This window comes from Protopterus annectens, chromosome 2.part1 (assembly GCF_019279795.1).
Source record: "Protopterus annectens isolate FY-2018-M chromosome 2.part1, PAN1.0, whole genome shotgun sequence".
NCBI lineage: Eukaryota > Metazoa > Chordata > Ceratodontiformes > Protopteridae > Protopterus > Protopterus annectens.
In genome coordinates this window covers 1,966,913,099-1,966,929,839 of record NC_056729.1, presented here as the reverse complement: position 1 = coordinate 1,966,929,839, position 16,741 = coordinate 1,966,913,099, and the positions used below count along the sequence as shown (strand labels likewise).

The 16,741-nt window shown below is 43.4% G+C and overlaps 1 protein-coding gene across 2 annotated transcripts in view; it reads left to right on the top strand.

Annotated features, from left to right (window-relative positions):
- Nucleotides 1-16,741, top strand: part of ERBIN (erbb2 interacting protein) — a 3,184,408-nt gene that overhangs the window by 2,094,300 nt on the left and 1,073,367 nt on the right. For both annotated transcript variants that reach the window (XM_044063352.1, XM_044063353.1), the window contains exon 15: nucleotides 16,539-16,608. In XM_044063352.1, coding sequence (XP_043919287.1) covers nucleotides 16,539-16,608 — 70 coding nt within the window. The remainder of the gene's footprint in view (nucleotides 1-16,538; nucleotides 16,609-16,741) is intronic.

Genomic DNA, 16,741 nt, shown 5'->3' with positions numbered 1-16,741 from the left:
ATCTGGGAAATATCTGGAAACAGCACCTACATCTTCTAGAGTTCATGATCCCCATACTTCCTTGCCTGTCCAAGGAACTGAAGTGGTGGATCTCCCAGATTCAGTCAAATCTGGTCCTGCCCCTACAGCACACACTCCCAAACCAAGACCTCTTCACAGATGCCTCATACACAGGCTGGGGGGGCAGCCCTAAGACATTGGAGAGTGAAGAATGCATGGACCACCACTCAACAAAAAGATCACATCAATATCAAGGAAATGAGAGCCTTGATACTAGCTTTAGATATTTTCATGGGTCAACTTCTCCCAGGCACCCTGAGGTTGGTACACAGACAAACACCACTGTGCTGTGTTACATCAACAAACAGGGGGGGGGGGGCAAGGTCCTACCTCCTGTGCAGGTTAGCACTGCAGGCTTAGGAAGTAGCACTGGGGAAACAAATCCTTTTCCAAGCAGTATACATCCCCTCTGCAGACAGTGTAATGGCAGATTCCTTAAGCAGGACCATAACCCTGTCTCACGAAAGGATGCTGAACAGGGAAGTGTTTCTGGACCAAGTCCATCAGTGGGGTATTCCAAATGTGGATCTCTTCGCTTTCCCCATGAATAGACTGCTCCCGACCTTCTGCTCCAGGGCACCTCACCCAGAGGCTTGGAAGGTGGATGCTCTATCAATCTCTTGGAATGGGATGTATGCATATGCATTCCCCCCCTTCCCCTCATTCAAAGATTCCTTCTGAAAATTCAGAAGGAACCGTCTCAAATCTTGCTGATGACTCCCTAATGGCCAAGGCAGCATTGGTTTCCCCTACTATTTCACTTAGCCGAGTGCGGTCACCGCAAATTACCCCAGAGAATGGACCTGCTCACACAGGACAAGGGAACACAGTCACACCCTCAAATGTCCACACTGAACCTCACATTGTGGGTGATAAGGGCGTTGATTCCCTTCAGACAACTGTATACAGAGGATATGATCCAGGTTCTGCAGGAGGTCAGAAAACCAACTACTAAAAAATCTTGCCTGTCAGTGGAAGAGATTTTCCTTATGGTGTCAGAAAAACATTTTCCTTATGGTGTCAGAAAAACATTCTGCAACCATTGACGGCAGAGCCACCAGTGGTCTTGTCCTACCTGTGTGACCTTATGAAATCCGGACCGTCATACTCCTCCATTAAAATCTACCTATCTGCCATCTCAGCTTGCCTGCCCCTGATACCACTTTTAGCATCTAGTGTAGAGGTCATTCTTCTTGAGAGAGGCACTACACCTCAGGCCTCTACCCATTCCACCTCTGTGGGACCTTAATTTTGTCCTAGTAAAATTGACAATACCACCATTTGAACCAGCCAAATACTGTTCCCTCCAACACTGCACATAGAAGACCATACTCTTGGTGGCCTTAACCTCTGCCAGAATGGTCTCCGAACTCCAGGCCATTATGGCATACCCCCCTTCACTCTTCCACAAGGACAGGGTATGTTTGCATACTGACCCCACATTCATGCCCAAAGTGGTAAATGACTTGTCCCTAAATCAGACTATCAACCTGCCAACCTTTTTCCCCTCTCTGCAGAACTCAGCAGAGAGGATACTGCAGTCCCTAGACATTCACAGACAGCTCAGGTTTTATTTGACCAAAACCGAATCCTTCCGAAAGTCTGACAGGCTCTTCATCTTCTGTCACCCTAGAGCCTTGGGTCAACCTGTTTCCAAACCAACTATATCCTCTTGGATATCGAAAACCATTTCCTTTTGCTACACCAACCATGGTAAGTCACTTCCAGCCCCAGTTAGGGTGCACTCAACCAGGGCTGAGTCCTCCTCAGGATTGGACACAGCTGCTATCCTAGAGGCAGCTACTTGGTCCTCTGTTCACACATTCATCCGACACTACAAACTGGATATATGGTCTCTAAAACCAGGGCAGGATTTGCCAGAGCTGTCCTCCATGGGTTTGTGGAAACTGCTTCTGGTCTGCCACCCCCTCTTTAGGACAGGAGCTTTTGCACTCCCCCTGATGTCATTAATACAGCAGCATGTGAATAGAAGGACATAGTATTGTTGTGTAAGAACTTGCATAACCTTAGATGTCCTTCTCTTCTATATGCTGCTGTATAGTTTCCCACCCAACCTTCCCCCTCACAATTGCCTGATTCCAGTTTCCAGTTTCCTGGAGTAACCACTCCGTAGTCACTGATTCTGGCAGCATTCAGTTCTGAAGAGGTGCATGCTGACGTCCGCTTTATACACGATGTCCGTTTATGACCAATGTCTGAGAGAGGGCCCTGATGTCACGCACACCCTAGCGGTAGCATTTAAATTTTGTATAACAGCCGGACGTGTGAGAGTTCACCAGAGGCAAACTTCCTGATGTCATGAATACAGCAGCATATAGAAGAGAAGGACATCTAAAGTTAAGGTAAGTTCTTGCACAACAGTGCTATCTAGATGTTAGTGAAGAAGGTTATTGGAAAGGTAATAGGAGGTAAAAACAGGAACTACATTAGCTCAACAGTAGACCGAGGTTATACCATGCAGGGAGTGAATTTATTCAATGAACTCTATCATGAAATGATTGTGTATAGACACAGCAGAGTAGTAAGTGGAACAAATGTGTACAAAGAGAAGATTCTAAGTCTTTATAAACAGAGAATTGTCAGGCTGCGAGTGAGTGTAATAATGTAACACTGTTAGATATTATTGATACAGTCTTTCCATTTTTTGCCCTTAATGTTTGATGACCATCAGATCTTCTCTCGATCAATAAGCCCTTTTGTTTTCTATTGTGCAAAAACCACCCAAGATGGGTCATCATCCAATCAGCTATCAGATGTGGTTTTAAAATTTTCCTAGTTTCTCCCTTGGCAATAATTATGTATACTTGATAAGGTGATATGCAATGGACCGACCTTGGAGAAAGTCTTATCAATTCCACAAAGGGTGTTCCCTCCAAGCAGCCTTTCTCCCCATTCCTTGCAGTATGAGGTTCATAGGTTCATAGGTTTAGGTTCATAGGTTTATACTAGGCTATCTGCCCTAAGGCATTTATAAGCCTAGCCCAAATTATTGTGGCTTACGCCACCCCTTATATGAAAAAATACTGTGCCCATTAGTTTGTTGTGCCTCTGTCCAGCAGTGACCCAGAGATGATTCCCGGGGTAAACCTACGATCTCCCATCCACAGGTCTAGATTTCTCTTGAACAGAGTCAGCGAGGTGCTCTGCCTCACATGGACCGGGATTTTATTCCACAGCATAGGGAGTCTCTGAGTGATAAATCTATCCCTCCAGCACGTCCTATTTATATCCGTGCTAAGGTTTAAGTCGCTTGCTCTAGTGGTTTTGGTGGATTTGGATTTTTGAGGTGGAGCATGTCCATTAATTCCGGGTTGGACATGGCCTTGTATGTCAGGCACATGTCACCTCTGAGCAGACGGTATGCGACTGAATAGAGCTGGAGTTTCTTCAATCTGGCAGCATATGACAGATTTTGGAGTCCCTTTATCCTTTTGGTGAGGAACTTTTGGGGTCTCTCCAATTGCTGCAGATGTCGGGTGAGATACATCCCGAATGGGGCATTGTACTCTATCATTGGTCTGATAAGTGAAGAGTACAGGGGAACAATGACCTCACTAGATCTGGATGTGAATCCCTTCATGATCAGGTGGGCAATGTAGAAGGTCTTTCTAACCACTTTAGCAATGTGAGTGTCAAAGAAAGGCCACTGTCAACCTGGGTCCCCAGGTCCCTGATAACCTCTTCTGTGCTTAGTGGATTGCCACCTATATGGTAGCTTGGGGTTACCTTGTTTTTCCCGAAGGGTATGACTATACATTTTTGGCGTTTAACTTCAGGCCATGGCTCTGGCAAAAGCTATCTGTTTCCGTGAGTCCCTTCTGAAGGATATCAGTGTCCGATGCACTTTCCACTATGGCCCAGTTTGCAGTCATCTGCAAACTTTGTCAGCCAAAGTCCTCCCATGTTGGCCTGTACTTCTGAGAAGTAGATGCCAAACAATAGGGGCCAAGGACCGAGCCTTGTGGGACACCACTTGTGACCGGCTTGAAGTCTGACACAGCGCCAGCAACTCTAACCCTGTGGGTTCTGTCCTTAGCCAGTTTGCAACCCATCTTGTGACATATGGGTTTACATTTAAGCTGGTAAGTTTTTCTACAATACCCGAGTGGGGTATTGTGTCGAAAGCCTTTGCAAGGTCAAGGTAGGCTGTATGGACTGCCTTTCCTCATCAATGGCCTTGGTGACTATTTCAAGAAGTCGACCAAGTTCAAAAGGCATGATCTTCCCTTGACAAAGCCAAACTGGGTCGGGTCCAATGTCTGCAAGTCCCCTATATCTTTGTTTATGAGCTCCATTATGATCCTCTCCATAGCTTTGCAGACTAGACTTGTTAAGCTTATGGGGCGGTAATTACCAGGGTCCGTGAGGCGCCACCTTTGTGGAGTGGGACCACAGTTGCCGTCACGCCACTCCTTGGGCACGTATCCTGTGGTAAGGCTGAGATTAAACAGCTGCCTTATGTGCGGGTTTAATTCCTCATTTAGCTCGTGTAGCACACAGCCGGGGACACCATCCGGTCCCAGTGATGCTGTGTTTTAGCTTTAGAGAGAGCAGCTTTCACCTGCGCATTTGAGATGTCCGGGAGGCTACACTCGGCTGGGATAGTTATCTCTCCTTTAGGGGAGAGGGGTGAAGTTTGCACTGAACCTGTCTGCCAGTATGTTGGCAAGGTCTGTGGGTTCAGTGATTTTTGTATCATTTTGGACTAATTCTGAGCATATCTGTGAGTTTCCACCCAGGTTCCTAACATAGCTGAAAAAGGCCTTATGATTGTCCTTTGAATCCATGGCAATTTTTCTCTCAAAATTGGCCTTAGTTGATTTTATGAGTGCTCGTATTTTTTTACTAATAATGATCAGGGGTGACTTCCCTTTTATGGATTTTGTTCTATCATGTAATAGCTTTCTCCTCTTATTGTAAAGTCTGTTAATGGCTGGGGTCCACCAGACTGGACGTTTGCCCTTTGTGGAAAGAGTCTTGGTTTTATTTGGGATTGCCTGATCCATGCAGTCCTGGAGGTGTTCATAGAAGGCATTTGTAAGGGCTTCCGCAGCTTGGGTTGTGGTTTCCTCTGACTCAGGGGCCTTGAAGGATACCACACCAGTCTTGAGTAGTGTGAAGTTTGCTTTAGAGAAGTTCTTCACTATGGTCTTTTGTTTGGGGTGGGGGCGGATGTGGATTTCCAGTGAGATTAGTTTATGATCAGATCTCACCAATGAGGGATATACTTCGTGTGGAGCATTTTGTCCCCATGTTTGTGACAATGAGATCTAGTATATTTTCTCCTCTCGTGGGAACAGTGACTAGCTGTTCCATGGCATTTGAATTTATGAACTCCAGGAACCGTTGGGCTAGAAAGTTAGGGCTTGAGTAATGTTCCCAGTCTATATTCGGGTAGTTGAAGTCACCCAATATGATGGTGTTTGGAGATACATTTATACCCTCCAGTGTCTTCAGGAAGGCTGTGTGGGGTTCCTGAGTTTGAGAGGGTGGCCTGTAGCATGCTACAATTTGTAGAGCAGTTTTGCCTATTGTTAGTTGCACCTGGATGGTTTCGAAGCTTCATGCGTTGCCACCAACCTGGAGGTGTGAGTATCCTTTATGAATATGGATACACCCTCCTTTTGTGGAGTGGTCCGGGTTTTGGGGCCGAACGCATGATATGAGGTAAAACCTAATAGTGCCGGGTGCTCTCAGGAGCCTTGAACCAGGTTTCAGTTACAGCACAGACATCGATGTTCTCCATACTGAGAAGGGCCTCGAGTGCGTGCATTTTGAGATTTAGACTTCTGGCATTGAGCAGCATTACCCTCAATTTCTTCCCATTTTTGTTTTCTAGGGTGGTAGGTTTAGAATTTGAGCCTTGCCTAAAAAAGGCACTATGGGGGTGGCAAGAGCCTTAGCCAATATCCGGAATCCCAGGGGTGACAGGTGCAAGCCGTCCCTTGCGAAGCAGCGTGGCTTGTCAAGCATGTCATCCCAGGCAGACAGACACTGGATCCCCTTTGAATGACACCAGACATTAAGCCAATTGTTAAAGGTGCGTTCTGTATGTTCTTTGTGAGGGAGATCACACCCTGTGTGCCACTGAGTGCATAGAAACCACATGCCCCCCAGAGGAGGCAAGCAGGTACACCCCCTTCACAACTCTCCCTACCTGACTTCTCTAGTCTAAGATATTGGAGAAGATGAGGCTAAAATAGGGGAGTGTAAGCTTTCTTTGTGTAAACAAGAAAAGAGTGGCAAGTAGAGTAAATTATTAGTGAAGTTTTCAGTGGCTGGATGAGAAAGGTTGTGTGCTTGAGTTGTACAGACTTGATTGGGTGAAGAGTGGTGGGAGTGGGTAAGAAAAATTAAGAAAGTAATATTAGGTGGGTGTGAAATTGGGTAGGGTCAAGAGCAAAATGAAGTTGAGTGGAATTAGGTTAACTCAGACACACAAGGCTTTCAGAAATTGTGTACTACATGGAGAACAGCAAGCAGAAGGTAGGATAAATATTTGCTGTTACTGCATAAGGCTAACAAAGCTAGTGGCAAGAATGAGAGACTTGTTCCCCATAGTAAAATGAATGGAACAAAAAACTAACTGTAATTAAGTGGGGAAGCAAATGTTACTTGAAATGGTAGTGGGGAAAAGCATGCCAGAGGTAACAGATTTATAGCAAAGAGTTTAGCAGAACCCTATGAAAACAGTTTGTTTGTAAACTGACCATCCTCTGGGTGGCCAGAACAAATCTATTGTGTTGTTGGTGGGGAAGGGGCATCAATTAACTAAGTAATTGATACCTTATGGAATGTAAATCTCGTGCTGCATCTTTCACTGTGCTGAATTACTAAATTAGGTAATTTCTAATACCACAGCCACCATTCATGAAATAGTACCATAAATAGACATATACTGCTAATATTCAGTACTGTGCGAATAGTTAGTGCTGTACAGTAGAGAATGTTTGCATGTTTCCACCCTTCTCTTGTTTGTACAGCACCCATAGCAGCATTTCATCAAAATACAGATGTATTTGACAGTATTAACTCAGAGGCACATTAAATGTGCAATGGTGGTGGTGCAGCAACACTCACAGGCCACTGAAAAGGAAATGGTGGCTTTAGTAAGTGGTTTGTGATCCCTTCCCAACCATAACTCAAACCATGACTAGCACCCCCTCCCAAATGCATACTCACATGACAGCACGTGTGCATACATCTATTCACACACCTACCCACATGAGAACGGTTGAAGGCAGAAGTTCATCTAATAATATATTTCTGTGTGATTCCCCATTAAACATTCTGTTCAGATAAATGTAAGTTAAAAGTAGTCAAAATGTGTCAGTTTAAGGTTTTAAAATAGCTGGCAGCTGTCTGACCATGTGATTTTCTAACAGGCTGTACCAGTGGGCCAGTAGTGGACAGCAGAGTATAATATACTGCATATTGATACTTCATTTACTCTGAACTTTAGAGCAGGTTATCTGTTGCTACAGTATGGACTTCAAGTAGGGATATTCTTCCATATATATTAGTTACTGTGTGTAACCTCCCACAAAAATAAATCAAAATTTGTAGTCAGTAACATTTTGCCTGTCACCTTGCAAATGACAACTGATTTCCTGTCCGGGAGAAAGTTATATGGAGCACTGAGGCTATTTTCAGGCTGTTTCATCTTACTCTCTCCACTGGATCCACCTAACTGCTGGCTTCTGTGCTGAGTTTATTAGCATTAGCTGTGTCTGTTTCTTTGATCTAATCCCCAAAATAAGTTAACAGCTTGTTCTGTTTATCAGTGTCTGTGATAAATGCATCACAGTCCCTGGCTGTATTTGACTCCTGCAGATGTACTGGGGATCAAAGACGCTATATCTCTTCAGATGCAAATCTGACTTGTCTGCTTCAGGTATTCAGATGCATAATTATGACTAGCCGCTGATACTGTGTGAGCCAGAAACTGAGTCTTAAACAGAAATGGAAACAGACCCAGTAGATTCAAAACCCTCCAAAATTAGAACACACTTTGTTTCAGATAAGTCATTCTATTTAGGGTAGTTGAGTAGTTATCTGAGCAGAATAAAATACAGGCCAGTTGAAATATAGGAGAGTGGGATGTGAAGTTTTATTGCATCAAGATGCAGATTAGAGACATTTTAATGTGTGTGTTTCTTAGAAGCATTTTTTAATGTGTGTGTTTCTTAGAAGCATTTTAATGTGTGTGTTTCTTAAGTGGGCCATGAAAAAAAGAACTGCATTGTAAGGCCATAGCATGACTGCTGTTCATTTGGCTGTACCGAGTTTACAGGTGCATAGTAGACAGATCCCTATGAATCTGCATTTGGAGAGACAGAGGACTGGAAATCCTCCTCCCCTGGGGTGTGTCAAACCAGGCTGATACCATAGCACAGGGAGCTTCCAAGTGTGTGTATGTCAGCGAACAAAGGTAATAAAAGAGCCTAAAGTTAATAGCAACAGTGAAGCAAAAAGCATCTTAAAATTATTTGAGGACTTGTATTTTTTTAAAGCAGACAACCATATTACATTAAAATGAACACAGACAGCTTTATTAACTGTTTTACAGCTGCTAAAACTTCTTGATGAGTATGCTTATGCAGTGAGATGGGGAACATTTTTTTTTTCTGACAGGCGCGTTAGTGGAAGGCACAAGGCAGCTAAGGCGTTTTTTGACAAGCTTACTCATGTAGGACTTTGTGATACAATTCCTTATCCATAGGAATTGACTGCAGACAGAGTCCTTATAGTAGAATATTAGGAACTAACTTTAGACAGAGTCCTGTCATCATAGTGTTATAGTAGAATATTAGGCTATTAACCCAAGAGGCCTTTTTAAGTCTAGCCATGCTTACCAATAAAATTTGATAGGTATTTGTTCCCAATGGTTTTGTGAGGATAAATATACTTGGCAAGGATGGCTGAACATTTACAGGCTGCTTCCTGTCTGAGACATAGGTACAAGACCAGGGGTATATTTACGGTTCCCATCCACTGATCAGTGATTCGTTTGAATAAGTGCAGGGATGAACTCTGCTTCACATGTATAGGAAGCCTCTGCAACATATACCCGTCAGTCCAGCATGCCCTGTTTATGTTGCAGGCATGTTTTAGATCCCTGGATTGGGTGATCCTGATGGTATTTGTTTTACAGGTGTGCAACAGGTCCATTAGGACTGGATTGGAGGATGCTTTGTAGGCCCACGCAAAGGTCACCTGTCAACTGTCTTGAATACTCAATTATTTCCAGATTAAAGATGGTCTCCTCTCAACACTGAGGGTGCCAGTGTGACACTTGCCCTGCAACATGAGGAGTTCCTTTTTTGCCACAAGAAGTGTATATTCATCTTTCCAGGTGACTTCAAGAGTGATAAGTACCATTTTGGACAACCATTTTTATTACCACATTCTTATTAAAATGTCATTGCTGCTGCTGTTGCATCTGCTATTTGCTTGTGCTTTTTGACTGATGTTCTTCGTGTTTCACTGTTGCAGTCATTACATTTGGGTAATCTGCTGGCAGGTTGCCCTCAGTCGGCCTGAATTCCAAAGTCTTGGGTTCTGCATTGGTTGCTGTCTCCTCTTCCATGACGTCAGGTCGTCAGGGGTATTAAACAAGCAGCCGACGCCATTTTCTTTAGTCTTTCTTGCCGCGCGATGCCTGAAACATAAGCAGTTTGCAAGTGCCGGTCGGCCGACTCCTGCAATTTTCGAATTCGAGTTTCAGAGCCGATGTCTTCACTAAAGCTAAGTACCCCATTGTGGAAACTTTTTTCTTGCTCCATGCCGATGTCAGAAAAAGTTAATAATTGCATTACTTGTGGGAAGCAAATACCTCATAAGGATTTCCATTTATACTGTATTCCTTGCCTAGGCCCTGATCATAACGTGCCTAGCTGTTGGTTTTGTGCTAGATTTAACCAACACACTATATGCGTCGGTATATCTTTGCTTCAAAATATTTTGGAAACAGATTTAACTATCCTGAAATGTCGTCGGATAGCAATCCGACTACCGGAGTACACAAAAAATGCAAAGAAAAGGACAGAGACAGACCGTCGAGGTCCAAAACCGACGACAAAGCTTCTCCTAAGCTAGTCGCCGGTTCACCGGTACTCAGTGAGGCACTTTCGCAGCCCCTGATACCTACTACTTTCGAGTCGCAGGCCCCTACCGAGACCCATGTGGAGTCCGGCACGCCACGAGATTCTCAAAGTATTGTACCCGCGGATGTCTCTCCCTCGGATGGGTCCAGAGCCGCTGAGCAGGCATCAGCTTCTGATGGTGTATTCAGGCCACCACATTTTTGTATAAAACTGACGCCAGCTTCAAAATCAAAGACAAAAGCAACTTCTAAAGCTAAAAAACTGACGCATGAGCCACGTGCACAGGCCTCTATGCCCAAAAAACAGATGATCAAAATGGCTGAAGACCTAATTACCTTGATCAAGGGTTCCCAACCTCCTCCTGATAAGAGGCCTAGGTAAGGCACTGATCATGAATCTTCAGATCAGGTTTTTATTTCTTTTGATTCCTCTTCTGATCAGGAATTATCTATACCACCCTATGAGGATTTTGATGCAGAGGAATCTATTCTATCTGCATCTCCTCCTGAAGATTATTCCTTTGGAGAAACTTGCATGCTTTGAGGGAGCATTTTCACTGGGAGAGTCAAGATTTCTCAGAATCAAAAAAGAGGCTCAAGGATTTCCTTCTTCTCCCTCAGCATAGGCCTTTAGCCATACTTCCTGTTTTAGACATTGTGGATTATGTGTTTTCGGACCTTTTCACAGGGTCCAAAAGATGTTAAGGCCTCAACAGCAAAAAATCCTATCCCCCCTGACAGAGATTCAAGGGCACTGGATAGATGGGGAAAGAAGGTTTATACATCTGCAACCTTGGCAATTAGGGCCTTAAACTGCCAGTTTCATATGCTGAAGTATCAACAACATGTTATAGGATTACTGAAACAGAAAATGATGTTGATTTCTGAATGTGCAGAAAGTAAAGAATTGCAGGAATTATTGCATGCAGCAGAACAAGTTGGAAAGCATACTTTGCAATGTGGTTTTGATTCCTTAGAGGCCTCCTGCCAGGGCCACACTTACTGGATCTGTGATTAGGAGGCATGCCTGGCTAAAAGAGCAAAATTTGCGTGATCATGTTAAAGCTAAATTGCTGGATGCACCTTTACAGCATGATACTCTGTTTGGTATTAAGGCAGACGAGGTTTTAAAGAAAATGGAAGACAAAGCTAAGTCTATGCAAACTGTAAAAGACTTCTTATAAGTGCAGCCACCAAGATTCAGTTTATACTGGCCTACAAAAAAATTGGTCCTTTCCTGTGTCCAACAGAGCTCAATGGGGCAAATCCAGGTGCCCTAAAGGTTCTAGATACTAGTCACAGGATTCTTACAGGTCAAAGCAATGGGGTGCTTCTACCTCCAAATCTGGAGGAAATAAAGCGCAACCCTACAGTAAACAGTCTCAATGACCTCCCTCTGCCATCACCAAGCACTTTTCTTTTGGCAGCACCCTTAGGGGAGAATTAGCACTTTATGCTCAAAATTGGCAGTTAATATCCCAGGACAAGTGGGTGTTAAACATAGTATCTCAGGGATACAGATTCCACTTCCACACTCTGCCAATTGCAAACGGTTGGCCAGATCTGCCAAAAAATCAGTGGGCAGAGGCACAGAAACAGGTTACGTCCCTCATGGATATGGGAAGCTATTCACCAGTACCAGAACAGGAAAAAGGACAAGGTTTTATTCAAGACTGTTCTTGGTACCCAGAAAAGATGAGGCCTGGTGCCCAATACTGGATTTACCAGTTTTGAACACATGCCTGGACATTCCAAAATTCAAAATGCTAACTTTGCAGCAGCTTCTGCCCGTGCTGGGCAAGAATGCTTGGCTAGTGACATTAGACCTAAAAGAGGCATACCTGCATATATCCCAATAAGGAATCGTGCAGAAGAGGCCTCCGTTTCAAGTCTGGCTTTATGCATTACTGATTCTCTGCACTGCCCTTTGGCTTATCTGCTGCACCCAGGGTCATTACAAAGTGCCTGACACCAGTAATTGCATTTTGCAGACAAAGAAGTATACAAATATATCCTTATATCCTTATATTCTTACACGCAAATTTTGCTCTTTTAGCCAGGCATGCCTCCTAATCACAGATCCAGTAAGTGTGGCCCTGCAGGAGGCCTCTAAGGAATCAAAACCACATTGCAAAGTATGCTTTCCAACTTGTTCTGCTGCATGCAATAATTCCTGCACTCTCTAAAGCCAAGAATACAGCATCCATAGGACCAGATGACATCCCGGGCTGTGTACTACATGAACTACAATATGAACTGGCACCTCACCTAAGTGTCATGTTTAATCATAGCCTCACCTCAGGTTTCGTGCCCACTGAGTGGCGCAGAGCTACAGTTATCCCAATCCACAAGGGGGGATCCACCTTGGATCCCGGAAACTACCATCCCATCAGTCTGACAAGCCAACAACTCTGCTCCTGGCAATTACTTCAGCAAGAAGGGTCTGAGCTACAGGCCTTCATGGTTGTGGAGCCTTTTTTTATCATATTTTACTCAGACAGGGTGTCCCTCAGGACCAATCCTTCGTTTATGCCTAAGGTGGTTGCCAGTGTGGCTCTTAACCAAACTATTCATCTGCCAACTTTTTATCCAAATCCACAGAACAAGGGGGAGCGGATTTTGCATTCCTTGGACGTACACAGACAACTAAGATTCTACTTGAGCAGGACTAAAGCTCTAAGGAAAAACTGAGCAGTTACTAGTGACATTTGCTGCAGGATCAGAGGAAAAGGCTATTTCAAAGCAGACTGTTTCAAAGTGGATAAGCCATTGCATTCATTTCTGCTACTTACACCATGGCAGACCGGTGCCCAAGAGCATCAGGTCTCATTCCTCCAAGGCTGAAGCTACATCAGCAGCTTTTCTCAGAGAAGTGCCAATCAAAGACATTCTAGAGGCTGCTACTTGGAGTTCTGTTCACACTTTTACAAAGCATTATCATTTGCCCCTCTACTCTAAGTCCAGGGCAGGCTTTGCCACTGCAGTTCTGCAGGGCCTTATAGCCGCCCCTAATGCAGTTTAGCTCCAGCCTTCCACCCCATAGCTTTGGGATTCTACCCAAATGTAATGACTGCAACAGTGAAACACGAAGAACATAGTACAGTTGTCTACACTTACCATAAATGTAGATGTTCGAGTGTATTCACTGTTGCAGTCCAGGTTACCCGCCCGCCATCCCCCTTTTATTCTGGAGTTCCTCTTTCCTTCACTATCTTCTACAACCTTTGTGGTGTATTTGCTTGTAGATAAAGGTAAAGTTTGTATTGTTGCATGTATGTATAGTTTATATATATATTTTTGCTACCCATTTGGGGGGCACCTGACATCTGGGGCAAGAAAAACTAAAGAAAATTGTGTCGGCTGCTTGTTTTATACCCCTGACGACCTGACGTCATGGAAGAGGAGACAGCAACTGATGCAGGACCCAAGACTTTGGAATTCAGGCCGACTGAGGGCAACCTGCCAGCAGATTACCCAAATGTAATGACTGCAACAGTGAATACACTCGAACATCTACATTTATGGTAAGTGTACACAACTGTACTTTTTGACAGCTTTTGTGTGTGAACTGTGGCATCCCTGTAAAAATTCAATGACAAGTGTTCTGTGATTGGAGAATTCTCTCCACATAACCACTGTCTTCAATGTTTTTCTGCTTGAGCAAGCCATCGGGTCTTCTTGGGCAGCAAATGCTAGCCCTTTAAAAGGAAAGCTTTTCGAAGTAAGCTATGGAGTGTCTGTCTGTTGCCCAGCTGGAGACCATTCTACAAGAAAGGGGGGAGATGACAAAACCCAGTAGAGAAAAGCACAGGTACTAAAAACAAACTGAAGTCTAGGAAAGTAGTTGTGAAGAAATCCATGTACCTGGAGCAAGTGGCCCTAGAAACCCTACCAAATCTGTTTAGGCCTGAGGGTACTGGGCAGCCAGTAAGCTTCTATCATTGGAAATGGTCTGTACCTTGTCAGTTTCTGTAAGGATACCACAGGCATTTTAGAGTCGGATCCTCCAGTCTAGAAGAAATTAAGAGATTCTTGCTATTTTAGTCAAGTATTTATAAGTAACTGATGCAGATCCTATTATTCTTTCTGTTGCCACCCCTATGGTTATCTGTCTCATTGGTGTCTGCCATAGTTCTTGCAATTTTTTAATTCTAAGGAGTTTGCTGAAACATATGTGGTCACATGGCAGTGGACTACCCCTGTCACTCTTCTGAGCCTTCTACCATGGGTGTGATTCTCCTAACAAAAAAAAAGGAGAGAAGACCCTGAGCACTGAAGCACAGTCGATCCTTAATAATAGAGGTGTCAAATTTTGCCTGGAAAACATGCACAGGAAACCTAAAGGTGCAATGAAGATGATCCCACATGCTCAGAACTATGCATATAAATGTAAAAAGTTGATCATAATTATAGTACAGCCGATTTTCAAATCAGTGCTTACACAGTCGTATCCTAAAAGATGGTAACAGACAGTACCAACGTGGAATGGTTCATTACGTTACAAGGGTTTTCTACTTTTACTTGCTTAGCAAGATGACTACACGGTCATAGGAACTGATCGGTGTACTTGCAATTTAAATGCAAACCACTTACATTCCCTCCAGTCAAAACAGTTCAGCTTATGCCAGTGCTAAGATTCACTTATCACCAGCTGTGATTTCCATAATGTAGACCCACTTGTTTCAACCCATTCAATAAGCTGAACAGTTTCCGAAGCGTGTCTTTCATGTTAGACGTCCCAGCAAAACACATCATTACTCCCTCAACATTTATTCATCCTTCCATTGTACCAGTAGGTTCAACAGCATGGAAATTTGTGTCCTGTAAAATTTAGCAGTCACCACTGCCTGCAGAATTTATGACATCCAAGCACTGTTCTATAAGGAACATTTTGCTGTCTTTCTCAAGGCTAAGGTAGTCCTAAAAAGCAAATCCTCCTCCATAATAGTGATGTGAGAACTAGCCTTGAGTCGAGTCATATATCTGCTAGTTTTCTATCCATATCTCTAAAACATAGTGGAAAGGATCCTGCACATGTTTGATGTACACAGAAAGTTGGCATATCACACTAGTAGGGTCAAGGATTTAAGCAAACAGATCATTTAATTTGTCTCATTTGTGACAAGAAAGCAAGACAGTTCTGTGTCCAAGAAAACCTTGCCTAAATGGCTGACTTGTCTATTGCTTTAGCATAGTATGAAGTTTGTACTGACTCTGGATGATCTGTCTGTGTACATCAGTCAGCTTAATGCCACTAATGAAGCTGAAATTTACAGATGAGTAGCAGCCATGTGTGTATGTGTTGGCTTCACAGTGATCCTGTATTTATTTATGTCTTTTGGTTTAGTTTATGAATTTTTTTAATCTCCCCTTTTTTTCTTTATACTTTCCTGCTGTCCCAATGCTCCTGCCAAGGTATCCTGCCCCCCTCAGACTTTCTCGGGCTTGGGGCTGGGACTAGTGTGGGTCTTGAGGGCATCCTGGGGGATCATGCGAGTGACTGTATCTACTGGTGGGATTTTTTATTTAATGTCCTAGATTCTTTCCAAGGGTTACTGCCTTGGTCTGCCATGCCTCTCTTGAGGAAGCACATAGACAAATGCCCTTCCCTGGGATAGGAACGCCTGTACCTTCTTGCCTGCACCTCAGATACCTGAGCCAGTAATGGAACCTGTGTAGCCTGGGCTGTAATTAGTTCTTTATCCTTCGATACCGTGACACTGGCTGAATTTTTTTTTTGATAACTTTATTGACGTTGTCTTAAATGTGTTAGAAATCTGTCTTGCTTTATGTGCTACTTGTGTAGTTAATTTCTTTTAACTGCAGCTGATACCTTTTTTGTGTTTAGTAAGTTGTTTGTCAGTGGGAATACCATGATATGTATCCTGTGGGTGCTAAAAATCCACAGAACTCTCATCCTGTAGTGCTCTCCACTTTTTTTTTCCATTTCCAGTTTGCTCAGCTGGACTGAGGTGTGAATTGTTACTTTGTCATTGTTACATTATTCCACTTGCCCAACCTAAACAGAAAACGCTTTGCAAGGAAAACTGTACATTTTCACTGCATTGAATTTTCTTGGTGGGCCTAATTCACTTTTGAACTATAATTACCGTCATCTATATTGTGCATTTTCCAGGATCTCAGTTGTATGCAAGCCGTCATTACTTGGCTGGCTAAACTGTGTCCTTTTACATGTGACCCTATGCATAATGTGATACATTATTAACTTGATATATATATATTTTTTATCAGTAATTATTTGTATAGCTCATCATTGTGTGATAGTATACAGAATTTTTCAGCAACTGCCTACATCTCTATACTGAATTCTATCATTGTGTTTCCATTACAGACTAAAATATTTGCCCTTCAGTTTTACAAAACTGCAGCAGCTAACAGCATTGTGGCTATCTGACAATCAGGTGGGTGCTTTGTTTCCAAATTCATTTCATATTTGTCATTCCAGTTGTCCAAGTAAGCTTGACATCTCGATACAGTAGTTGTGAAGTTACTGTTGAATTATAAAACATTTTTTTCTTTCATAGGGAGTCTGTA